Source organism: Miniopterus natalensis, chromosome 1 (genome assembly GCF_054644295.1).
Source record: "Miniopterus natalensis isolate mMinNat1 chromosome 1, mMinNat1.hap1, whole genome shotgun sequence".
Lineage (NCBI taxonomy): Eukaryota > Metazoa > Chordata > Mammalia > Chiroptera > Miniopteridae > Miniopterus > Miniopterus natalensis.
The window spans coordinates 145,725,687-145,753,054 of record NC_142081.1 but is presented as its reverse complement, the minus strand read 5'-3'; the positions used below and the strand labels follow the sequence as shown (position 1 = coordinate 145,753,054).

The following is a 27,368-nucleotide window of genomic DNA, read 5'->3' as shown; positions in this document are numbered from 1 at the left end:
TACAAGAGACCCACCTGAGAGCAAAAGACTCATGTAGGATGAGAGGGAAGGGATGGAAAAAAATTTTCCATGAAAATGGAAATGAAAAAAAAGCTGGGGTAGCAAGACTCATATCAGACAAAATAGACTTCCAAATGAAGACCCTAATGAGAGACAAGAAAGGTCATTACATAATACTAAAGGGATCAATCCAGCAAGAGGATATAACCTTGATAAACATATATGCACCCAATATAGGAGCACCTAAATTTATTTTAAAAACTTCTAGATGACTTAAAGGGAGAGATCAATAGCAATATAGTAATACTCAGGGACTTTAACACCCCACTGACTTCACTGGAAAGGTCTTCCAGACAAAAAATCAACAAGGAAACAGTGACCCTAAATGACACACTAGATCAGATGGATTTAATCAACATTTACAGAACATTCTACCCCAAAGCTGCAGAATAGATATACTTCTCAAGTGCACACGGGACATTCGCAAAGATAGACCACATGTTACGACACAAAACAAGTTTCTATAAGTTCAAGAAGACTGGAATCATATCAAGCATCTTCTTGGATCATGATGGCATGAAACTAGAAATCAACTACAATAAAAACACTGAAAGACATTTGAACACATGGAGACTGAAAAGCATGTTTTTAAACAATGAATGAGTTACCAAAGAGATTAAGAAAGAAATCAAAAACTTCCTGGAAACAAATGAAAATGAACAGACAACTACAAATCTATGGGACACAATGAAAGCAGTTCTGAGAGGGAAGTTCACAGCACTACAAGCCTACCTCAAAAAACAAGAAAAACTTCTAATAGACTCTTTAACCCTACAACTTAAAAACTTAGAAAGGGAACAACAAGAAAAGCCCAGAGTAAGTAGAAGGAAAGAAATAATAAAGATTAGAGCAGAAATAAATGACATAGGGACTAAAAAATCAATACAAAAGATCAATGAAACCAAGAGCTGGTTCTTTGAAAAGATAAACAAGATTGATGAATCTTTAGCCAGACTCATCAAGAAACAAAGAGAGGACCCAAATAAACAAAATCAGAGACGAAAGAGGTGAAATAACAACTGACCCAACAGAAATGCAAAGGATTGTAAAAGAATACTGTGAACAACTATATGCCACCAAGCTGAACAACCTGGATGAAATGGATAAATTCCTAGAAAAATAAAACCTTTCAAAACTCAATCAGGAAGTCAGAAGGTCTAAATAGGCCAATAACTGCTGACAAAATTGAAGCAGTAATCAAAGGGCTCCAAGCACACAAAAGCCCTGGCCCAGATGGCTTCACAGGGGAGTTTTACCAAACATTCAAAGAAGAATTAACACCTATCCTCCTCAAACTATTTCAAAAGATCCAAGAGGAAGGAACACTTCCAAACTCTTTACAAGGCCAGCATTAGCCTAATTCCAAAACCAGATAAAGACACTACAAAGAAAGAGAATTACAGGCCAACATCCCTGATGAGCATAGATGCTAAAATCCTCAACAAAATATTAGCAAATCAGATCCAGCAATATATTAAAAAGATCGTACACCATGACCAAGTGGGATTTATTCCAGGGATGCAGGGCTGGTACAATATTCGCAAATCAATAAATGTGATACATCACATAAACAAATTAAAAGATAAAAATCACATGATCATATCAATAGATGCAGAAAAAGCATTTGATAAAATCCAACACCCATTTTTAATAAAAAAAATCTCAGCAAAGTGGGAATAGAGGGATCATACCTCAACATAATAAAGGACATATATGACAAACCTACAACCAACATCATGCTCAATGGGCAAAAACTAAAACCATTTCCCCTAAGAACAGGAACAAGATGGGTATCTGCTTTCACCACTCTTATTCAACATAGTACTAGAAGTCCTAGCCACAGCGATTAGACAGGAAGAAAACATAAAAGGCATTCAAATTGGAAAGGAGGAAACAAAACTGTCATTATTTGCAGATGACATGATATTGTACATAGATAATCCTAAAGACTCCACCAAAAAACTACTAGATTTAATAAATGAATTCAGCAAGGTAGCAGGATACAAAGTTAACACCCAGAAATCGATGGCATTTTTATACACCAGTAATGAACTCTTAGAAACAGAAACTAAAAAAACAATACCATTTACTATTGCAACTAAAAAAATAAGATACATAGGAATAAACTTAGCCAAAGATGCAAAAGACCTTTACTCAGAAAACTACAGGACCCTAAAAAAAGAAACAGAGGAACATATAAACAAATGGAAAAATATACCATGTTCATGGATTGGAAGAATTAACATCATTAAAATGTCCACACTACCCAAAGCAATCTATAAATTCAATGCAATCCCTATTAAAATACCAACAGCACATTTTACAGATCTAGAAAAAACACTTCAAAAATTTATATGGAATCAAAAAACACCCCAAATAGCCACAGCAATCTTAAAGAAGAACAAAGTTGGAGGGATCACAATACCAGATATCAAGTTATACTACAAAGCCACTGTAATCAAAACAGCCTGCTACTGGCACAAGAACAGACATATTGATCAGTGGAACAGAACAGAGAACTCAGAAATTGACCCAAGCCATTACGGTCAATTAATATTTGATAAAGGAGGCAAGAACATACAATGGAGTAAAGACGATCTTCTCACTAAATGGTGTTGGAAAAATTGGACAGATGCATGCAAAAAAATGAAACCGGACCACCAACCTACATGATATACAAAAGTAAATTTAAAATGGATAAAAGACTTAAATATAAGGCATGAAACCATAAAAATCCTAGAGGAAAACATAGGCAGTAAAATCTCAGACATCTCTCATAGCAATATGTTTGCTAATACATCGCCTAAGGCAAGAGAAACTAAGGAAAAAATAAATAAATGGGACTGCATCAAAATAAAAAGCTTCTGCACAGCAAAGGAAACCATCAACAAAACAAAAATGGAGTCCACTGTATGGGAGAACATATTTGCTAATGACACACTGGATAAAGGGTTAATATCCAAAATATATAAGGAACTTATACAACTTAACAAAAGGAAGGCAAATAATCCAATTAAAAAATGGGCAATGGACCTAAATAGACACTTCTCCAAAAAGGACTTACAAATGGCTAAGAGATGTATGAAAAAATGCTCACCGTTGCTAATCACCAAAGAGATGCAAATTAAAACCACAATGAGTTATCACTTCACACCTGTCAGAATGGCTGCCATCAACAAGTCAATGAACTACAAGAGCTGGCGAGGGTGTGGAGAAAAGGGCATCCTAGTACACTGCTGGTGGAATGCAGACTGGTGCAGCCACTATGGAAAGCAGTATGGAGTTTCCTCAAAAGATTAAAAATTGACCTGCCATTTGGCCCAGTGATCCCGCTTCTAGGAATATATTCTAAGGAACCCCAAACACCAATCACAAAGGACTTATGCACCCCTATGTTCACAGCAGCCCAATTTACAATAGCTAAGATTTGGAAACAGCCCAAGTGCCCATCAGTAGATGAGTGGATTAAAAAACTGTGGCACATTTACACCATGGAATACTATGCAGCTGTAAAGAAAAAGAACCTTTTAGCCTTTGGCACAGCCTTTTAGCCTTTGAAGGAACTAGAGAGTATTATGCTAAGTGAAATAAGCCAGTCAGGGAAACACAAGTACCAAATGATCTCACTTATATGTGGAATATAATAAACAGACTGGTGAACAAAATGGATCTAGAGACACAGAAGCCTAGAACAAACTGAGGGATCTCAGAGGGAAGGCAGAGAGGGAGGTGTGGGGGGGAAGAGATTAATTAGGCAATTTGTATGTTTATGGGCGTGGCCCATGGACGGGGACATTGGTGTGGGGAGGGCTTGGGGATGGGATGGATGTGGGGTAGAGGGGATCAGTGGGATTAAAAGGGGGACATCTGTAATGATCTCAACAATAAAGATAAACATTTAACAAAGTGCATTTAATAGAATTACTTATATTGTCCATACTTTCCTATATTAAAATTAAAATTTTCTTTATTATCAAGGGGTCTCTAAAAATATAGGAAATAAGAAGTATAATTCAGATTGTATAATGTTAGAATTTATATTTGAACTAATCTTATATATACCTTGAATTAATTTCATAAACAAATGTTTGTCCTCTGTCTCTAAGTGGATTTATATTAAAGATCATAAATAATTTATTCCCACCTTGATTTGTCATCACTGAAAAATGTACATGTAAAATATTTATATGCATTCTTGATATAATCACCCAGAACATTTCCTTCCATTGAAAAAAATAATTTCCTGATAAGGTTCAGGTTAAAATAATAGCTAGCTAAGAGGTCCTAATTTTTCTTCTTCAATTTTTCCACAGAAAGGTATTAAAAACTAAGAAAGAAAACAAAGCCACCAAAGCAGTGAAAATCAGGATAAATGGCCAAGTATCTGCCTGACTCCAGAGGGAATTCCTAATAATGAAAGGTTACATGGAGTCATTAAGCAGAATCATTTAGGGTAAGGTAATAAATTATGTCCATCAACTCTTAATGCACATTCTTACCTCAGAGACATAGTACCACCACCGAATAAAGCAAAAACAAAACAAAACAAAAAACCATCATGGTTTTAAAGAGTAGGAACAGTTTCTGTGTAACTCAAAGCCATCCTCTGTTGCCCTCCAGTACTGCAACTGGGGCTGCAAATCCAATAATCAGCAGATCCCATGACAAAGTTGGACGAGGAATAACAAATTACACTGCAGAAAGTGTAGGGCAGAGGGAGATGAATGCAAGGTTAACCATGGAAAGTACACATTCTCCGGTCTATAGTTTTCATGACCGCTTCAAATTATCCCCACATTAATTTCTGTCTACGCAACGACACAGCTAACTAGACTGAGAAAGCAAGAGTCCTGTCAAACATAACTCACTAGATTCATGACTAAATAGCAAAGAACCTTTTAATTGAGCAAATAACTATTTTTAATTAAATTTATTTGGGTGACGTTAATTAATAGGATGGTATAGGTTCCAGGTGTGGGTTTGTATGTTACAAGATCGGTATATTGCACTGTGTGCCCACCACCCAAACTCAAATCATCTTCTGTCACCATATATTAGGCCCTCTTTACCTCCCACCCCCCAACCCCCACTCCTTTCCCTCTGGCAACTACTACACTGCTGTTTGTGTCCACCAGTTTCAGTTTTACATCCCACATAAGTATGAGTGAAATGATATGGTTCTTAGCTTTTTCTGACTGACTTATTTCACTTAGCCTAATACTCTCCAGGTCCATCCATGTTGTCACAAATGGCAGTATTTCATCTTTTCTATGGCTGAGTAGTATCCCATTGTGTATACGCACCACATGTTCTTTATCCAGTCCTCTATCAAAGGACACCTTTGTTGTCTCCATGTCTTGGCCACCACGAATAATGCTGCAATGAACACAGAGGTGTACAAGATAAGTAATAACAAGAGCTGGAGAGGTTGTGGAGAAAAGGGAACTCTCATTCACTGCTGGTGGGAACACAGACTGGTACAGACATTATGGAAAATGGTCTGGCAATTCCTCAAAAAAATTAAGAATAGAGCTACCATACGACCCAGCTATCTCTCTCCTGGATATATATACCCAAAAAACTCAAAAACATATATTCGCAAAGGACTTTTTAATTTTAGATGTGGCAGTAAGATTTTAAAAGCAACCTGTAGTAGTGAGGTAGGGCAAGAAGGAACAATGTATTTGATCATTGGAAATATGACTCTTTTCGTTAAATGGTGAACACAAAAACAGTAATATGCCAATCAAGATACAAAAGAAGAGAAAAACTGCATCTGGGTTGCAGGAATGAACATATTATTCTTGAATAATATGAACTATAGTAAATAAAAGTAAATGCTAGAAAGAGATTGGTGTAATGTTTCTACATTGCTAAGATAACACTATCTAGAAATTTATACTAACACATTTTAAAATGTGAATTAAATAAAATATTTCCTGGGAAAATTTTTTAAAAATCATGAAGGATTTTTTTTGTCATAAAATGTCTGCCTTTAAAAGGCTCTTAGATCAAAAGAATTTTAACCATGTATGTTTTCAATCTTTCAAGTTACAGATAAAGTACAAATTGATAAATGCATGCGCCCAATGTTACCTGTTATGTGCTGATAGCCAGTTATACACTAAGAATAAAATGATGGGCAAAAAAGCACAGTCCCTGTCCTCACGGAGTTTAGGATCTAATGTAGAGAGACCACATATCCAGAGCACAGAAAAAGATAGGAAACTTCAAATTTTTTCACTTGTATAACTATGATATAAAAACCTGATGATACCAACACACACACATACACAATTAACAGAGTGCTAAATAAGAAAGGAAATGCTAATAAGCAATAACTAAGCTTACATAACAAAAGACAATACTATGAGCAAGTCTGGTTTATTTCAATATTAAAGTTTTGAAATGATATTAGAAAAATGTATTAAATAATTAGGTCAAAAATGGAAAACCATGTGATTAGTCAATTAGCAAAATATACCTTTGGCAAAACTAAATACACAAAAGCAATGAGTAGAATACAGTAGATTTTTTGAAAATTCTCTAGAGTTTTCAAAAAATAAGGGTTCAAATAGTAATAATGTAAAAATTGAGCATTTCAAAAATTAAATAGTTCTAACATAGTATACAGTGAAGTTAACATTTTAAATCAGTGAGAAAAGCACTAGTTAATAATTAATTATGAGACTATTAGTTATCTATTATCAAAAAGAAAGTTAAATCTTTACCTCACAATAAGAAACAAAATAGATTTCAGGTGCATTATAGTTAAATGTTTAAAAAAATGAATAATATTAAAAATGGAAAAAACATAAAAGAATGTTTATTGAATTTCAGGTTATGTTTTTTGTAAGAACAAAAGTAGAGGAAGCACTTACAAAGAGTAAGAGTGAATCTCTGATATTATGTACAAAATACACCTACAAATAATGACAAGTTATCTAATATTTGCAAAGTACATGACAGAAAATGGTATAACACGCTTAATATATCTGAAAGTCTTTAAAACCAAGAAAACTATAAAATATTAACTGAAAAAATTGTACTACTGCATGACTAGACACTTCACATAAAAAATAAAATCAGTTAAGAAATATTTAAGAATATCATCATTATTATGAAATCTGATAGTCTATAACAAGACACATTTTGCCTACCAAAACAATAAAAAAAAAGGAAAACAAAATTTTCATGATTGGACTCCGACAATGGGCTTGGGGAAAGAATACCAAAAAAAATACCTTCTCCTCACATAATCAAAGAAAGTACATGATATTAACATAACTCACACTAGTGATACGAGCATTGATCACTTGGTGAAGGCAGTATTGGGGAGAATGGGAAAGAGGATTATATTTCACCTCCCAGAGGGAAAGGACCCACACAGGTTATTTAAAATTTTTCTCTAAGGAAGATCTGCTCCTTCTTCCTCATTTATTCAATCATTAATTTATGTCAATCTGTATTTTAATTTTATCTTGTACTTTGGGTTATAATACAACGTTATTATTTTATGCTCAAATTGTTCCAGATTTGGCCATTGAGGTATCCCAACCCTTTTATTTTTTTCAGCACTTTCTTACTTTCTGGCTTTGTAAGATGTTTTAGACTTATGTATTTTCCTCGCCCCTGTACTAGAATTGATCACTTTTCCAAGGAGCTCTCGTTTATTTTATTGAAAAATGGTCTTTAGAAACTAAGTTCTGAGGCCTGGCCTGACTGCATTTATAGCTACAATTAATAAGTGCTGGTTGGTGGTAATTATGGTGACGTAAAAGGCAACATCAAAGATAGTAAATTAGTATGAAATGAATGTGCTGTGTGTGTATGTATTTATATATGTAAAGAATTAAGCCTTGCCCTGGCTGGCAGGTTCGGTTAGGTTGCGGGTTAGATTCCCAGTCAGGGCACATACCGAGGTTGCTGTTCGATTCCTGGTCGGGAACATACTGGGAGGCAACTCACAGATGTTTCTCTCTCTCTCTCAAATCAAGAAGAAACATATCTTTGGGTGAAGAATAAAAAATAAAAGAATTAAGCTTTGATTTGATAATATTTTGGCAATTCTTTTGGTAATAAAATCGTCTCATTTACTATTGTGTCTTGTTCTTTATTTTAATCATCTTTCAAATCACTATCCTTAACATATGCTAGATAAAATATATATTTTTATTGACATCTCAATTGCTTCTGGCTACATATTAAGGAAATGTTGGAATAGCTAGTAAGTTATATAATGACATGCTTTGTACAATTTAGCTGGAGCATACACACACACACAGAGACACATATATATATGTATATATACATATATATATGTATATATACTCCTTCGATAGTAAGAGAAAATCAACCATGTTATGTGCAGTTGCAACAGAAGGTAATATAAAATGTGAGCTTTTGGAAAATCATTGAAACATGAAGGTACCTTAAAAAGCCATGATAACTTTTTAGTGAGATCAGAAAGAAAAAATATTAAGTAATATCAATTACCAAGGAAAGGAATGGGACCAATACTCTGCTTTTTATTTTTTCTCCTTGCTATGGCTCTGAATTTTATAGCCTTATATTTATAGGCAAAGTAGCAACAGAACACAAACTCTCCATAATGGATTTTAGAGAGATAACATGATTTTCCACCTATTTAGCAAAAGAAGGCTTTAGAGTCATACTTTTAAATTTCCTTTCCATTATTTGTAACAAACTCTTAGAGACTAGGAAATCATTTTTATTTTATTATTGCTTTTGTTTTTTTGCTGTTTGACATTATTTATTTGTTTCTACTCCATTTATTTCTGAGCACAGACTGCATGAGAACTGATCGCTTAATTTGTTGTTTGTCAAAAACATCACGAGTGGTAATATAAGTATGGTTTGGAAAACAGCATTTGCTAACTTAGGGTTCAATGATATGTTACCACTAAATTTTCTCAAAAAAAAAAAAGCTTTAAATTTGTACAATAACACAGGTTAATTTTTAGGGAATTATTTCTTGGCAAAAGCTTGACCAGTTTATATCAATTCATATGTGCCTGTACTAATTTATAAAATGAATGAGAGGTAAGAGTGATTTTATTTGCAGAAAAAGAAGGGACATTCCACTTTAAATGTACGAAGCTTCAAATCATTATAAATACAATTAATTCTATCAAATTTGCTCAGATTAAAAAATTTAGTACTATATTATTTTAATACATTGGCTTATAAGCTTATTAGAAAAATTATTTCATGCTCATGTTATAACACAAAATGAAGGATAGAGGTATTATTTAGATAAAATGTGCATACATTTTAACTTAAATATACTTATATTTAACCTAACTAAAATATTTGTAAATTTAAACATATGTATATTAACTTAAGTTTTCTCCCTCTTTTAGAATGCAAGATTTACAGAGGCAAGGATTTTTGCTCATTTTGGTCAAAGCTGTATCCCCAATACCTTGCATTAAATAGGTGCACAAGTAAACAGGTATCATTACCCCCATTTCAAAGATGAGAAAAATAAAGTGCATATTGGTTCACTGTTTTATGATTACAGTTTAATTTTCTGACTTCTGATCTCATATTAAAAACTCTACGTCTCAAATTGGAAATGATTTATTCTGGTGGCCAATTTTAATGTTAGGAATTATAATCAGTGCATTTGGCAGGAATTCGAAGGGTACTTTTTCTGGAAGATTCATTTGTACTGCAAACTTTTTAACTTAAATTATATGTTAAAGTTATATGGCTTTAGTAGCTTCGATAGAGATAATGAGGGTATGTCATATTGGTAGAAATAACAAGATATACAGAATGTTTCTTTCCATTCTCTGAGCCCCGTAAATCTCTTTACAAGTTAGAGAAAGTAATACACTGGCAAGTTAGCCTAGGAAAGGAGAATGTGTTAGATAGCAGCAGCAAATGTAGTCCAGGTAGTATTAAGAAAGACTGCCAGAGTAACAGAGAGAGACATGCATGCTAGAAGTTATGAAAATCTCTATTAGATTATGATGACACCACATCACAGTTTAGAAGAATGGTGATTAGCAAGGTCTCTATTATCATTCAGTTTTGTCTAATTAGTATTGATAACAACTAATCTTTAGTATAAAAATCCAGACATGCTTCAAACTCAGGTAAATAACCCTAAGGAACTGTAGCAGAATATATTTCTCAAAGAGCATCCAAAATGCTCTCCTGCAATGTGACATTTCTGTTCCTCCATCAAGAGTTAGAGTCTAATTCCCTTGCCCTTGACCCTGAGCTGGCTTTTGTGACTTGCCTTGCTGACAGAATGTGGCAGAGATATTTTGGAATTTACAAAGCTAGGTCATAAGAAGCCTAAAGCTTCCTCTGGGAACCCATCTGCCAAGCTGTGAGACGCCAGCATCAACTTCCAGTCATGAGAGAAACTTCACAGATACATCCAGCTCAGTCATGCTTTTAGGTAATGCCAGCTCCAGTTCACATCCTATTGCAATTCAATGGGAAACCCCAACTGAGAACTATCCAGCTGAACCCAGTCAACCCATAAAATCATAAGATAAAATATTTTGCTGTAAGCCATTAAACACTGGATCTTTTGATAAACCTCAATAGATAATACACATAGGAACAAAGCACTTTTAGGAATGCAAAATATTTCAGAGTATGAGAAACTTTGAATAAATGAGTTCTTTCAGGCTACCGGCTCATTCAGAGAACAGCTCATCCAAAAATTTTAATATCATTCAAATGGGCAACCTGAGTATAAACACATGATTACGCAATGAACTGTTTCTCAAAGGAATGCTGTTTCCTTGTTAATCAAATGGTTTGTATTCACTATAAGGAGCTTTCTTGCTAGAATCAATTTGAGGACTCATGCTGTGGTGGTTGTTTTACTGTGTGTTTTATATTCTCATTGGTTGTTAGGTAAGTAGAACAGCAGCAATAGCAATACTAGTAAGCTTTTTATTATTATGAATTGTCACTTGACATACATCAACAGAGTGGTGTTAGATATAAGTAGGGCTTTCATGCATATAAGAGACACAGAACATAGCTTAATGATTCCTTACTAAGTTACTTACACAAATCAGTTAAAGTGACATGTAACTTGACATGGGACCTAACTAGGGAGCCATCTGTTCTTATGTTCTTATTTCTTCCCCTGATCACAGATGCTCCTTCTCACCTGCCCTAAAAGCGCACAGATCCCTTCCACTCAGTATGAAAGTCCCGAAGGCTGTCTAAAAGGCTATTTTTGCATAAAGAACAGCATCGCCTCACTGCTCTCTCTGTTCAGACAGTGGTCAAGGGATGAGATAAGTAACAAAATGAAAGAGTGTATGTGTGTGTGTGTGTGTGTGTGTGTGCGCACACACTTACATGTGTATTTGATGTGTTTAGCATCTGATTATCTCAAAATTCAAATGGAAAACCCTCTCGTTTTGTCCAAGAGGAAATACAAAGAAGCAGTACCCACACACGTCTTAAACATGAGCAGGCTTACTCATTTACAATACATATGAAAGGATAACACAAGAAGACAGTAGGTAATTAGGAACATAACAAAGCGAAAGAAATTTGTGATGTATTATAGGGCCCACATCAAGACAACTTGCTCCTGGCTAAAAAAAATGCATCTTACAAATGGGTTCAGATAAATATTTTCCCAAAGAATTCATTCCTTGTTTACTATTATCCTTGTGAATGAACAACCTAAAAACTATTCATCCTAAAAGTCATCAATTACCTGAAAAGTCCTTGTACGTAGCATCTATGTATGGACATTATAAAAGATGCTGTGAAGATTTAAAAAAGGAAAAGTAGGACATGTTTTCTGGCCTCACCAAGATTAAGGAGCAAATTAAAAGACAAAGCTAGGCTGAACTAAATAAATACTGAAGACACAAATATCAAAAATTAGAGTCTGATATCCAAGCACAATCTTTTAGATGGAAATTGAGGGTGCTTAAATGCTGGAAGAGACGATCTGCCATGGGCCCTGAGGATTTCTGCACATTCTTGTTAAGCAGGCAAAGAATGCAAGGCCCTGCTTATTCTTTCCTGGTCTATTTTACAGGTGTGATTTTTTTCTTCAGTGAGCAACATTGAGAGATGACATAACATATCTTCATCTCTTCCCACAGAATAGCCTTGCTTCCACTAACTATAAGCAGGCAGCAAATCTCTCAAGCTCCAGTTCTCTCTCCTGTCACGTAGCCCACTGTATGTATCCAGCACTGGCCCTGGATAGCCCCCATCTGCAGTTGTCAAATAAAATACAGGATGTCCAGTTAAATTTGAATTTTGGATAAACAATTAACTCTTTTCATGTATGCCTCAAATACTGCATGAGACATATGTACATGAAAAAATACTTACGTGAAATTCAAATTTAACTGAATATCCCATATTTTTATTTGCTAATTTTGGCAAGCCTATTTCTGTGGTATATGGGAAGCATGGGAACCAACAAAAACAAACATGAAGCTCTGGCTATAGCTTTTGCTTTTGCTGTGAGGAATGAAGTCCTTTGTTGCTGACCAGGAGTCTCATGTCCTTTGCTACAGTGACTGGCTAACCTGCTACCCTGCAAGTACGGGAAAATCTGAGATTCCACGAAGTTCCTGACACACAGAAGGGAGCTTTGTTTGGACCAGTCCATTTTAGCAATTTATAGATAAGCAGAGGAAAGGCAGGGATTTTTCTAGACCAGCAAACTGGGCCAAGTGGAACACTTTTTGAAGAATAAAAAGAGAATGAAATTGCACACTCAGAAAAAATAAGGTTATAGAAAGTTTTAAAATTGTTGAGAAACAATTCTCTCTGGGTCCTTTAAATTTCTTACAAGCAGAGACACTGATTGTTTTGTTTAACTTTTCAAGGATGTTTATAAAGTGAACAGCCTTGAAAGATATGGTATATCCTTCCAGAGCAAAGGACACATCGTTTACTTTTCTGTCTACTAAAGATAATGTCTCCTTCTTGTGCAAATATCAGGCAGGCTTACTGCACCTCATAAAATATTCAGATTCCCGAAGCTGAATATCCCCCCTGTAATGCCGCCTTCTGCGTGTACAGGGATCACCTGCCCTTCATCCCACCTGAAGGAACTGGGTCTTGGCCTAACGATGCAAATACTGGCGCTCTTTTTACTGCTGCTGCTGCAGTAATGAAAGGGCTACGTCTCAGATCCAGGTGTCTCCTATCTCCTGCCAGCACCCGTGAACTGGGGCAAACTAACTTTCTAGCTTGCAAGTAGAATAAAATAACAAAGTTTTCACAGTTCTTATGATTATAGAGGATTTCACATCTTTGAAGAATTTATACATGAGATGATAGTCACTAGAGGATTATTCCATGTGTTTTCTTAAGAGCTGACAGGAAGATAATATTTTGACACGATTCCCATGCTCTTTCTCACCTCCAGAACTTCCCATATACTATTTCTCTGGCTGGAACAATGTTACCCCATCCTCTTCTTCCCAATACACAAAATGCACCCCCTACATACACATACATAACTTCCAGGCTAAATACTTCTCCTTCCGGAGCTGCCAGCCAAAGAAGCCCTTTATGAGCCCTTCTCGTTCTGCTCCTTTCTCCTTCCTAGGTGCTCCTGCAGTGCCTGGACTTTTCGAATTATTGTAACTTCCCATTCACATGCCATTTCACCTACTATACTTTAAGCTCCATAACGTCGGATTTGGAAGTTGTTTTCTCAATGCTTAGGATGATATTTGGCATATTATAAATTCTTAATGAATATTTGTTGAAAGAAGAGTTGTAGAAGTTACAGGAAAATGCCCTTCTTTGTGTTACGTTTGGCTGAATTTTCAAAGAAATTCTTTTTGAGCACTAATCTATAGTTATGCAGTGTTCGGAAAACTTGGCGAGAAAAGTCAAGGCCCTGATATTTTGGTTTTTCATTCTATTTCCAGAAAGATTCTCCCTATCTAGCTGGCTCACTGTAAGACTTGAAAGATGTCCTCTCTATTCTCAAGAATTATTTACAGTGGTTAAGTGCAGATTTTTTCCACTATAGATAGAATTTAAAATATATTTATTAGAGTAATTATGGAGAAATGGTGGAAGAAGTCCATTTTATATGGGCAAAGACAATGAAATATAGGTTCTATGGACTGCACTGTGCTCTCCTCAAATTCATATTATGAAGTCCTGACCTCCAATGTGACTGTATTTGAAGATAGGGTCTTTAGGAGGTAATCAAAGTTAAATGAAGTCATAAGCATGGAACCCTAAATTGATAAGACTGGTATCTTTATAAGAAGGGGAAGGGAGAGAGGATCTACCTTTACCTCCATGTGCACACATGAGAAAAGACAATGTAAAGCCATATTGAGAAGGTGGCCATCTGCAAACCTCGAAGAAAGCTTTCATCGAATCTGAATTGCCTGGAACCATAATCTTATACTTTTAGCCTCTAAAACTATGAGAACATAAATTTCTGTTGTTTAAGTCATGCAATTTGTGATGTTTTGTTATGACAGCCCAAACAAACTAATACAATTGCCACTTTAGAAAATGCAACTTGGTGTCTTTTAATAGGGAATTTCGCTATAATAAACAGTGAATTTGGCTATAATAAACAGTGCTTCTTAGAATTAAAGTAAAATCATTTCAACCAAGAATTTCTCTAATTGCATCATTTAGAGGTGAATGAATGTAAATCTACTCCTTTTTCCTTGGGCACACATTTATCTTGCGGATAAATGTGGTCTGCATGTTTATTTGCTCACTCTATGATGAAATATAAATGGCAAAGATGTGTGCAAGACGGAATCTCTGGCTCTGGACTTCTGCCCCCTTCCATCTAGTTGAAACAAAAATGACTATCCCAATGACCCTCTGTGACTTCACGGAACAAGCCTCCCAGTAGCCTGAAACATTAACCTTTAAGCTATTTTCAGACATTCTCTAAATACCCTTTTCCAAATTCTGTCCCACAGATGTTACTGATCTTGGGTGAAATGTTGAGTTTCTAATACTTCCAAAGCGACTTCTTATCACCTACATTTACATTCTTAAAAGTTTCATGACAACATATCCATAACTGCTGAGAAAAATTCATCTTTACTCATGGGAGGTGAGGTTAATCATTTGAAAAATAAGTGGTTATTCCCAAGTGGACAATTTATATAAAATCTCAGAAATGTTATTCTCCAATCTATAATACATTTATATTTGGCTTAATATTAAAATAATGTTTTAATTACTACCAGAAAAATTATTATAAACTTTCTTTTTACAAAAATGTTTGAGTAAAATTGACCCAGGTATGTCATAATGATCCTGGGCCAATATAACCCTATCATTAAATTACTTGCAGTTCCCAACAACATGTCACACTCTTCCACACTTCATACTTTCTTTTTCTATCTGAAACGCACTGTCCCTCTTTATCAGTATCACAAACTCCTATTTATTCTTCAAGACTCAAAAACTATCACCTCCTTTGTGGAGTATCCCATAACTCTCCTGCTCTCACGTAAACAGAATTTTAATCGAAGATATTGGATTCCTTCTCCACTTCTTCCCCCCCCCCCATTTCTCTTCTCATTTTTCTCCTTCTCTCCCTCTTTCTCTTTTTTCTTTTTTCATTTTATTTTACTTCATAGATTTAAATTCATCAGACTTATAAAGTTTAAGAAACATAGGTATCTGCTAACTTGAAGAGCCCATACTTGGGGAATTTAGGGACATATAAAAGCTTCGACGACTCAGTCAAAACATAAAAGGGATGCACTCAGTACTCTAAAGATTAAAGTTTCATCTCCTTGAAGTCCATTGCATAACCTTGTTCAATATGAAATTCTAAAAATATATTTATTTTAGTAAGGTATCTAGTGTACCAAAATGTTTTTAAAATGAAATTGGAAAGTAATTTTTCTGTGCTAACCCATTTATTTAAACTATGATATTTAACCAACAAGCTAAATAAGAAAGAAAGACAGTGATCTGAGATCTGTGCGTTTCTGAAACTCTTAGCTAAGACAGAATATAGAACATAATATAAACTATCTTGAAGGATTTTCTTATACATACATACTGACACATTCTGTAATTAGCCAAATATTTACAAAATAGGTATTCTCTTCTTAGGTTCCATATAAAATGTTTAAAGGACAAAATTATTTATACATACAATTTTGTTTTCTACATAATGTGTAGTAAAGTCAGAAAAAACACTATTCTTTGAGAACTTTGTATTAACAGATATTGCTCCTGATTTTAGCAAGATTATCAATAAGAATCTGCTGTGGTTCAACAAGACATTTTCAAATCTTTTTAAGCTGGAAGACAAATTGCATGCATGGGTGTATTTTCCACCAAGCATTAGCCAGTCAAAATAAAGCTGTGCCAGAGCAAATAACCTAAAGTACACAGTTCTGGTTGACAGCTCTAGACTTGCTCACACATTCTTAGAAAATATCGCCAAACTAAATTTAAAATTTGCAGCAAGAGAAATCAAATATACATCCAGTTTGAATTTCATATTTTTCAATAATAATACTCTAATATTTTATTAAATGTTTGTGTCAGGCACTGTGCTTAGCACTTTATATGTATTACTATATTTCTTTATTTTATTTTGCTTTATTTTTTCTATCACCATTTATCCCCTCTATGCCCTCTCCAACCTCCCCCCACCGCCCTCTACCCCTGTAATCACCAATTCTAAGAAACTTACTTTTCACATTTTAATATTTCTGAAATATGGATTTGTCTTCCAATCACTGTTAGACAAACATACATCAGAATTTAGTTATTACTGTCTGTACATGAAAGTGGCTGTTGTGTTTCAGTGGCATGTCTAGATAACTGAAATCCCTCAGTCAACAAATTGTCTAATGGTCATAGTTAAACTGGTAGTATATTTTTTGTTCTTAGTACATAAAATAATGGTACATTTTACAATACTCTCATTCATGGCCAAATTTGCCTCTATATTAATTTTTATTGAAAAATAGAGACTGTATTGCATCATAATGGTCAGCAATCTTAATTACTCATCATTTCTTAAAAGAAAAGTCTCATACCAAGCTTTCCAAAGCAAAGTCTTCGGAAATATCTTGTCTCTGACTAGACATTTATATTAAATATCTCAATGTTACCTGACTTTGATCTCCCATGCTTATGTATAAATTTTTATTCAGTATGTTAACCATCTTAAATACAGGGTGGGGCAAAAGTATGTTTACAGTTGAGTGGAAAATAATACAATAATTAATAAATAACAATATAAGAATAATTCTGTGTTCCCCATACTCACAATTGTAAACCTACTTTTGCCCCACCCTGTGTGTATAGAAGTGAGTACAATGGGATTAAAAATAAATTTAGAGTAAGAAGTTCATAGTCATAATTGTAATACTACTAATAATAATGAGAAGAAGCCTTGAAAAGCCATCAATCACATGTGCTAGTGAAATAGTCAAATAATGATTTTAAAATGTGAATTTTAGATAAGAAAGCAAACTACTTTATGAAAGTAGCATTAGTATTAACTCCAAGCAAATGGCACATACATTTAATGACTCACTGATAATGCAAAAAAAAAAAAAGTGGTTTTGCTTATTTATTTGTTTAGCATTTTTGCCACTTGAACATATTCATATTACCTGTAAATGTTGAGATAAAAAAGGATTGGGGGAAAAAAAACACCTACTTGCTATACAAAGTTTGACAGAGAGGTGTGAAGTCCTTGAGAAGCAAAATAAGATAAAGATCATAGAAAAGAGTAGTTTTGTTCCAAAGCTTACTTAGTTGTGAATCTTGTGCATACACTTAAGAATGTCAATGTCAGAAAAACAATCCAAGAATGATTTAAGCCAATACAGTGAATTCATGAGCACATTAACTTGCACCAAGTAGACATTCCACAAATATTGGTTGAATAATAATGTCTGAAACACTGGAAAGGTTACAAGGAGCAGTAATCTTGAAAACAATACAGATACATTTGGCTAAAAAATAATTTCATCTGTAAAATCTGAGAATAGCACAACATTTTGAAATGTGACAGTAGTAATGGAATAAAAGGAATTAGGATTGCCAAATAAACAAAATAGGAATAATTGGTAACATGGTCAAAACAAAAGAAAACTTTGTCAGCGAAATAGAATTTGTGAAGTTTGGCATAGAAATTTTGCAAAGATCTATATGAAGCTGATATGCCTATTATTCCATAGATAATATCAAACTGTTAATCAGACAATGAATCAATCTTCTCTGACATTAACTAAGTTGTGAAATAAATTAATAATCATCTACATATTAAGCACCAGCTGTTAGTCTATAATCCATATAAATATGCAAACATTTTCCAGACAAAACATTTATAATTCACTCTATCAGTGCAAAATAATAATGGAATTCATTGGCTAATTTAAAAAACACAAAATGATGCAGTGTGACATGCCAGTTTTGCTACAGACCTACAATATAATGCTCAGAATCACCAAAAGTAGAAAAAGCCCAGGACTCTATTTGAATTGATTAACTTATCTCTTAGAGTTACTGTTAATCCTGAAATAAAATAATTGTGCTTATTTTACTAAACAACAATCTGTCTCAAGAGAATATCTGAACCAACTTCAGCCACCATCATACAATGTCCATCATGTTAAAGTGCTATTAGCTGCAATTCAGTAAGGACAAAAGCAGTTCAATATTTTTTAAACCACATAAATTACCATAAAATATGTTGAAAACTGACACTTCTTTGCTACAATGTTATACTCATCTGGTTTTTCATTGTTAATTATAAGAAATAACTTACCTAGTATCTCTTATTATTTATGTATACATTTAAATCAAAATTACATCTTGCTCATATGTATTTTATCAGAATATTAATCTGAAATTCAGATTGCATATAAATAAAACACATTTGTCCTTCAGCAAAAATAAATGACTTTTCCTTATAAAACTAATAATTAAAAGTAGAATATCAAAATAATTAAGTATATTGTAAAAATATTACAGTTAGGAGAGAGTATGTTATTAGAGGATGTTTTATTCAAACTCAAAGATGGCTATTCATTTTTGTCTTATTAATCCTAAAAATTCTTATAAAATACAATAAAAAGTAATATTATAAAATTTATTCAAAAATCTCATTGTCTCCAGAGACAATAGACTACATTATCAGTATAAAAATAAAATATGAGACATTTATAAAATTGACTATACAAAAAACAATAAATGCAGAATGTGATTAAATGTTTATGGTTTTGTGATCAGGCAAAAGATAAAGATTACTTTGGGCTACATTTTTAACTTATTTAAAAAATGTAAAAACTACTCTGGAAATGACAACAAGATATACACACATGTATTTATGTATCTATTGTTCCTAAAAACAAAATATTACTTTTGTTTTTTTAATTGATTTCCTATAACATGGAAAAAATATTAAATCTGACCAATCAAAAATAAAGAAAAGCATTACAGAGGCACTATTTTAATATGATTATTTCCTTGACAGAGAAGGCAAGATATTACTCAATATCATATTCAGAACAAAGAAATGGACTTAGAAATATTCAAGTGTCATAACTTGTTTAAATTTCCATCAACACAGTGAGAAATATTCCACAAAGATATTAAAACTCATCTACCAAGTGACCTGGGCAATGGAGACATTACATCAATCCTGATGCTAAAATAATCTTTTCAGGATGAAAAAAATAACTGTTTATGCAATCAAAAAGTGAGATAATTAAAATACATTCTCTAATTTTTACAGCTCTCAAGTGATAAATATTTTAAAGATATCTACAGTTTTTAGATAATCTTAGGTTGGTTGAAATTAAGGGTACTCTGTATATTTATATTTGAGACATGATTTTAAATTCTAAAAACTCCCTTGATTGAATACTAAAAAAAAAAAGTAAAGCAAAAAGTTTCTGTACAAAGTTATTGCACAATAAAGGCTCTCATAGCCACCATATTAAAGGAACAAAGGCCAAGAGTGTCACCTGGTCTAGGAAGACTGTTTCTGCTAGATTGTGCTAGCTTGGTTGAGTTGTCAGAATAAGATAAATGGAGCTGTGCTGTACCATTAACCTGTGACATTTCTGACAGTGCAAGGCTAGGTGCTATGAGAAAAGTAGAATATTTTTTCTCTTTGCTATTCCTCAATTTATAATAGAAATAAGAAAAGATCGATGAAATGCTTTAATGAAAGACAGAAACAGATCAGAAGAAGCCTACCTTGAATAATAAGTGATTTCCATTATAAGTAAAAGCACAGCCCAAATCAGAATATATTAGTAAATATAACACATAATCTTGTCTATATTTAAAGGAGATAAACATTAAAATAATGGCTACTTTTATCCAGTCATTTAAGAACAACAAAATCCATCTTTCCTTATTGACACCTTGACTTGTATCCCATCAAAAAATGTTAATTAAAATTAAGTTATCATTTTTATGACAATAAACCCTATTTCATTGTTAAAAATCACTATTAAACTTGAAATATACAAGCAATAATAGCATTTTTTGTTTTTTAGGTTTACTAAAACTTCACAGAAACTTTAATAACCTTCTAGTTGTACGTTTTTTTTTAATTTCTGAGTTTCCCAATGGCATGGGAAAAGTAAAATATATGATGGCTATAGTTTGGAAAGTTGACCTAGTGAGATACAATAATGACTAAATGAAAGTTAACATTCATAGAAATGCCAAAAATATAATAAAATCATGAATTAGTACTAATATTTACACAAAATTTGTGGATAAAATCTAATTACCTTATAAGACTCTATGCCTTACTCATGTGTCAATAAAATGGCATTTTTATGATCCTGAGTTCTTGCTCTGAAATTCAAAGTATATACAAAAATTTCAGTTTTCAAGGACAACAATATTATATATTTATTGATTCATCAGAACTAACATCTCTCACAAAGTCATATCATAACTAATATGAGCCAACAATAAATGCTGTACGAGTCACTTTGATAAAAATGCAGAGAGATACAGAGCATATGCTCAATGTTCCCAAGTCTACGAAGGAATGTGGAAATAGAATAGATGCCTATAGCAGTAACAGAGAGTTAAATTGCTGGAATGATCAGAAGGAATGATCAATTATTCATTCAACAACAATTTAATTGGATATGTATTATATGCCAGCCACTGTTCTAATTCTATTTAAAAGGGGATTGATAGATAAGTAGTTAGTTAGTTAGGTAGGTAGGTAGGTAGGTAGGTAGATGATTGATAGATAGATGATAGATATAGATGATAGATAGATGATAGATGATAGATAGATGATAGATGATAGATAGATAGATAGATAGATAGATAGATAGATAGATAGATAGATAGATAGATAGATGATAGATAGATGATAGATAGATAGATAGATGATAGATAGATAGATAGATAGATAGATAGATAGATAGATAGATAGATAGATAGATAGATGATAGATAGATGATAGATAGATAGATAGATAGATAGATAGATAGATAGATAGATAGATGATAGATAGATAGATAGATAGATAGATGATAGATAGATAGATAGATAGATAGATAGATAGATAGATAGATGATAGATAGATGATGATGATAGATAGATAGATGATAGATAGATAGATAGATAGATAGATAGATAGATAGATAGATAGATAGATAGATAGATGATAGATAGATAGATGATAGATAGATGATAGATAGATAGATAGATGATAGATAGATAGATAGATAGATAGATAGATAGATAGATAGATAGATAGATAGATAGATAGATGATAGATAGATAGATAGATGATAGATAGATAGATGATAGATAGATGATAGATAGATAGATAGATGATAGATAGATAGATAGATAGATAGATAGATAGATAGATAGATAGATAGATAGATAGATAGATAGATGATAGATGATAGATAGATAGATGATAGATGATAGATAGATAGATAGATAGATAGATGATAGATGATAGATGATAGATAGATAGATAGATAGATAGATAGATAGATAGATAGATAGATAGATAGATAGATGATAGATGATAGATAGATAGATGATAGATGATAGATAGATAGATAGATAGATAGATAGATGATAGATGATAGATAGATAGATAGATAGATAGATAGATAGATAGATAGATAGATAGATAGATAGATAGATGATAGATAGATAGATGATAGATAGATGATAGATAGATGATAGATAGATGATAGATAGATAGATAGATAGATAGATGATAGATAGATAGATAGATAGATAGATAGATAGATAGATAGATAGATAGATAGATAGATAGATGATAAATAGATATAGATATGGGTCTTTCTTCCACATATTTAAGTAAATATTAACAATGCTATAATTATTTATATTATATATAGTTATATGTACACAAGTTTTAAATCACGTTGCATATATATGGATTTGTTAAGTGAAATGAGGAATTTTTTAAACAAGTACAGATTTTATTGTACACCTATCTATTATTAAGTAATTTCTGTGATCTCTCCATTCTCAACACCAAATACTATCTTTTTTAACTGTAACTTTGAAATTTCATTTAGAATCTGAAATGCAAATTCACTTCCTTAGTCTTCCTATTTTAGTCTTTTAAATTTCAAGGTTTGTGTTACTATCACTTTTCAAGATTTACCTGGTCATCAGAATGAGAACTTTAATTGAAATATCAGTGTACAATTTTAAGAATAATCATCAGTGTTAAATTATAAAGACTGCTTATACTCCAATAAGGCTATTTAACTTTCTATTTTATATCTCAGAAAAATCATTCTGCTTTTTTCCCCCCTATAGGTCCCTAATAACACATAAAGATGCTTGCTTCTTAAAACTTTCTCATTTTATCTTTCTTTCCCACTCCTCAGCTTTACTGAGGTGTAACTGAGAAATACAATCTGTACATATTTAAGGTATATAATGTGCTGATTTTATGAACATGTACATTGTGAACTGATTACCACAATGTGTTAATCCATCACCTCACATTTTAACTTTGTATGGGCGCATATGTGTGCGTATTACATTTTCTTTATCCGTTCTTTCATTGACAGAGATTTAGGTTATTTTGTTGCCGTATCTTGAATATTGTAAATGATGCTGCAGTGAACATAGCTGTGCAGATATCTTTTCAAGGTCCTAATTTCATTTCCTTTGGATAAACACCAAGAAGTGGGATCGCTGGATCATATGGTCGTTCTATTTTTTATTATTACATAATGGCTGTACCACTTTACATTCCCACCAAGAGTGTACAGGCGATCCCTTTTCTCCACGCCTTTGCCAGTTATCGCTTGCCTTTTCATAAGTCACTCTAAATGTGTCAGGTGATATCTCATTATGGTTTTGATTTTCATTTCCCTGATTAGTGATGTTGAGCATCTTTTTATATATCTGTTCACCATTTGTATGTCTTCTTTGGAAAAATGTCTAATCAGATATTTTGTCCATTTTTAAATCGGATTTGTTTTTTTCCTATTGAATTATAGCAGTTTCTTATATATTTTGGCTATAACCCTTTATCAGATATATGACTTGCAAATACTTCTTTCATTCTATAGCCTTTTGCTGATTGCCTTTTTTTTTTTGCTGATTGTTTCCTTTGTTGTGTAGAAGCCTTTTAGTTTGATGCAGGCCCCACTTATTTGTTCTGCTTGTGCTATGATTTTGGTGTCATACTCAAAAATTCATTGCTAAGACCAATGTCAAGAGGCTTTTCCCTATGCTTCTTCAGGAGTTTTACAGTTTCAGGCCTTACATTTAATTCTTTAATCCATTTTGAGTTAATTATTGTTATGGTATAACATAAAGGTCCAACTTCATTCTTCTGCATGTTAACATTGAGTTTTTTCAGCACCATTTATTGAAGAGACTATCATGTCCTTATTTTTAGTCCCCTTCTCAAAGATTAGTTAATCTATGTAGAGTTATTTCTGGGCTGTCAAATCTGTTTCATTGGTCTATCTATTTTTATTCCAGTACCACACTTTTTAAATTACTACAACTTTGTAGTTTATTTTGAATTCAGGTAGTGTGATGGCTATGGCTTTCTCAGATTGCTTTAGCTATTTGGGGTCTCTGTGACTCCAGATGAATTTTAGGATTGTTTTCTTTATTTCTGTGGAAAATATCACTGGAATTTGGATAGGGATTGCATTGAATATGTATATCACTTTGGGTAGTATGGCCATTTTAACATTATTGATTCTTCCGATCCACGAATATGTTATATCTATTTATTTGTGTCTTCTTTATTTTATCAATGTCTAACAGTTTTCAGTGTACAGATGTTTACCACCTTAAACATAATATTCCAAATTGTTTGATTCTATTGATGCTATTGTAAATGGGATTGTTTTTCAGAGAGTTCATTGTTAGTGTATAGAAACATAACTGATTTTTATTTGTTGATATTCTATACTGCAACATTACTGAATCCATTAATTAGTTCTAACGGTATTTTTATGGAGGCTTTGGGTTGTTTCTTCAGGTATTTTATGTCATCTGCAAATGGAGACAGAGAAAAAGCATTTAGTTTTTTACTATTGATTATGATGTTAACTGTGTACTTGTCATATATGGCCTTTATCATTTTGAGGAATATTCCTTCAATCTTTGATTTGTTATGTTTTTATCATGAAATTTTGTTGAATTTTGTTAAATGCTTTTTAAGTACCTATTGATATGATCATATGTTACTCAAATAACAGAGAGAATAAATAGTAAAAGTTGGGCAGAGATATAATCAAAAACTAGTTTAAAAAAAAGTTAAGGGTAAATACCAGACTAAGTAGCATGTAATGCAACAAGCCCTATGAGGGACAAAGAAGCTCAGTTTTGTAAAAGAGGTGCTCTTATAATGAATATATGACATATATGTAAACCTACATCTTTGAAAACCTACATCTTAAATATAGTGAAATACTAACATCTTTCCCTCTAAAACTGAGGAAAAGGCGAGAATGTTAGCCCTCACCATTTTCATTTAATATTATACTGGAGGTAATAGCTAAGTCAAAAGAACAGAAGAAAAAAGAAATAAGAGGCATAATATATTTAAAGCAAGAAGTAATATTTCTTTTTTAGCAAACAACATTATTATCAATGTATAAAAATCTAAGAAATAGACAAGGAAACTGCTAGAATAAGTTAATTTAGTAAGACTATAAGATTCAAAATCAAGATAAACAAATAGAAAACATTTCTGTATATATCAGAAAATAAAAATTGCACTTACAATTGATATTAATCATATAAATCAATCTTTTAGAATTCATGATACATCATAGTACATGAATGTTTGTACATACACACATACACACAACGACGTATGTGTCATTATCAGTTCTACTTAAACATATTTAGAACACAACATCTTGGAACTAATATAAAGGGAAGACATGGGGACACAATTTTAGCTAATTTTCTAATTCATTATAACTTTTACTATTATTTTCACTTTATCATAGGCCATGACAGTAGAGTGGTTATATAAAAAGTTATTTAATTAAAAACTTACTTCTTTTTACTTTTATTTCCAAGTAAGGAAAGTAAAAAGTTTTGAACATACATGCAAATATCATACAGTATTATAATAATAACAGAAGGTCAATGAGGTCTCCTAAACAATATATTATGCCGCTTTCTTTCTTATTTTCCTCCAAATAAGCAATGTCATTAAAGGATGAAATGACATTTATAAAATTCTCTCTCTTTAAATCTTTATTTATAATTTACATTCATCAGTATATAGGACTAATATGATACAGGAAAGTTATAGGCATAGTCTTTATAAACAAAGCATGATTATGTTCATAAACTAACACCTGTTCTCCCCCCCTCCTTGATTTTATTTGATGTTTAGTTTACTTAACCCATAATCCATAACCCTGTTTTCTCGCCAAATTATTTTCTTGGCAATAATGACAAATAAAAGTGACTTGCCTGTGACTTTTACTGCTCAACATAAATAGATCCATAGATACTAAATTGCTACTTACTTATAGAATATTTTTATGGAGATGTAATTCAGTATAAAAATAAGAATGTGATGTTCTAATGTAATACATTAATTCTCAATAATTCAAATATTAAATATCTAGGATATACTATCAAAAATGCTTAGGAAAAATATATGAATATCTTTAAATCATATACTTGGTGATAAATATATTAATATATTCTATATTTAAGAAATACTAATAGTATTTATGAAAAACAGTATTTGGAAAAATGTAACATTAAGTATACTTTTGACATTGATTTGATATTTTGATATACTTAAGATAATATTTGATCTATAAATAGTATTTATAACAAAATTCATAGAAGTATTGTTATATAAATTTCTCATATTCAAAGGAGTAAAAATATTTTATGCCCACATTAATGTTATAGCATTTTCTAGAAAAATTAAAGCAATATATAACTGGTTTTCATGGAGATCATTGTAAGATTTGAAATGGTTTACTGAATGTAACAATATTATTTTACTTGGGATTGGTTGTGAGCAAGAAGTATGAATGCAACCTTAATTCTTTATTTCTGAATTGCTTAACTTAAAAATGAAAATATCACACAATAGATAAAATATAAGAAAATTCATGTTATAAATGTATCTTTCTTGTTATATGCAATATCTTTGGTCACACTGGAATATGTTAATTAAAATTTTAGAAAAACATAAAATAATCAAAGCAAGGAAAAAGTAAATTAAACCTCAGAAAATTTGAATAATTGCCAAATAAATTCAAAAGGGCTAATAAACAATAGCAGAACTTTTCAGAATCAAGGCAATATTTATCCACTACAAAAAATGTTTGGACTAGTGTACTAATGAATGTTTGATGAATGAATAAATCAATAGTGTCCTGAAATTGCCTCTTTTTCATGGGGACAAATAAAAATCACTCTTAATCCATCCATTATCCAACAGATACTTACTGAAGCCTGTTACGTTTCAGAAATGCTAGAATGCAACCTCACGGGGCTGATAGTCTAGCAGAAATTTTTATGATACAATTGAGAAAGAGGGTGTTGTTCAATGTGAAAACAAAAGCTAAATTGAGATAATACCAATATTATCTCAATTCTCTATTGAGGCTATTTAAATTATTAATAAAAAATTTCCTTGGTTCCGTTCTCACATCTCATGAAACAGTTTTATTAAAACTCTTCATGTGCATTTTAGACATTAACAGCCTTTTCGTTGTATAGCCACAGTTTTAGCCACGTAGTTTCCTGGAGCATATTATCCTCACTTCTATCTAAGTAATTTAAAATACAGCAATTTTTGAAAC

The 27,368-nt window shown here is 32.4% G+C and overlaps 1 protein-coding gene across 1 annotated transcript in view; it reads right to left on the bottom strand.

Annotated features, from left to right (window-relative positions):
• Window positions 1-27,368, bottom strand: part of LOC148094435 (uncharacterized) — a 249,630-nt gene that overhangs the window by 131,535 nt on the left and 90,727 nt on the right. Inside the window, exon 2 of the mRNA XM_087816146.1 lies at window positions 5,364-5,436. Within this exon, the coding sequence (XP_087672272.1) occupies window positions 5,364-5,368 (5 nt within the window). The 5' untranslated portion in view covers window positions 5,369-5,436. The remainder of the gene's footprint in view (window positions 1-5,363; window positions 5,437-27,368) is intronic.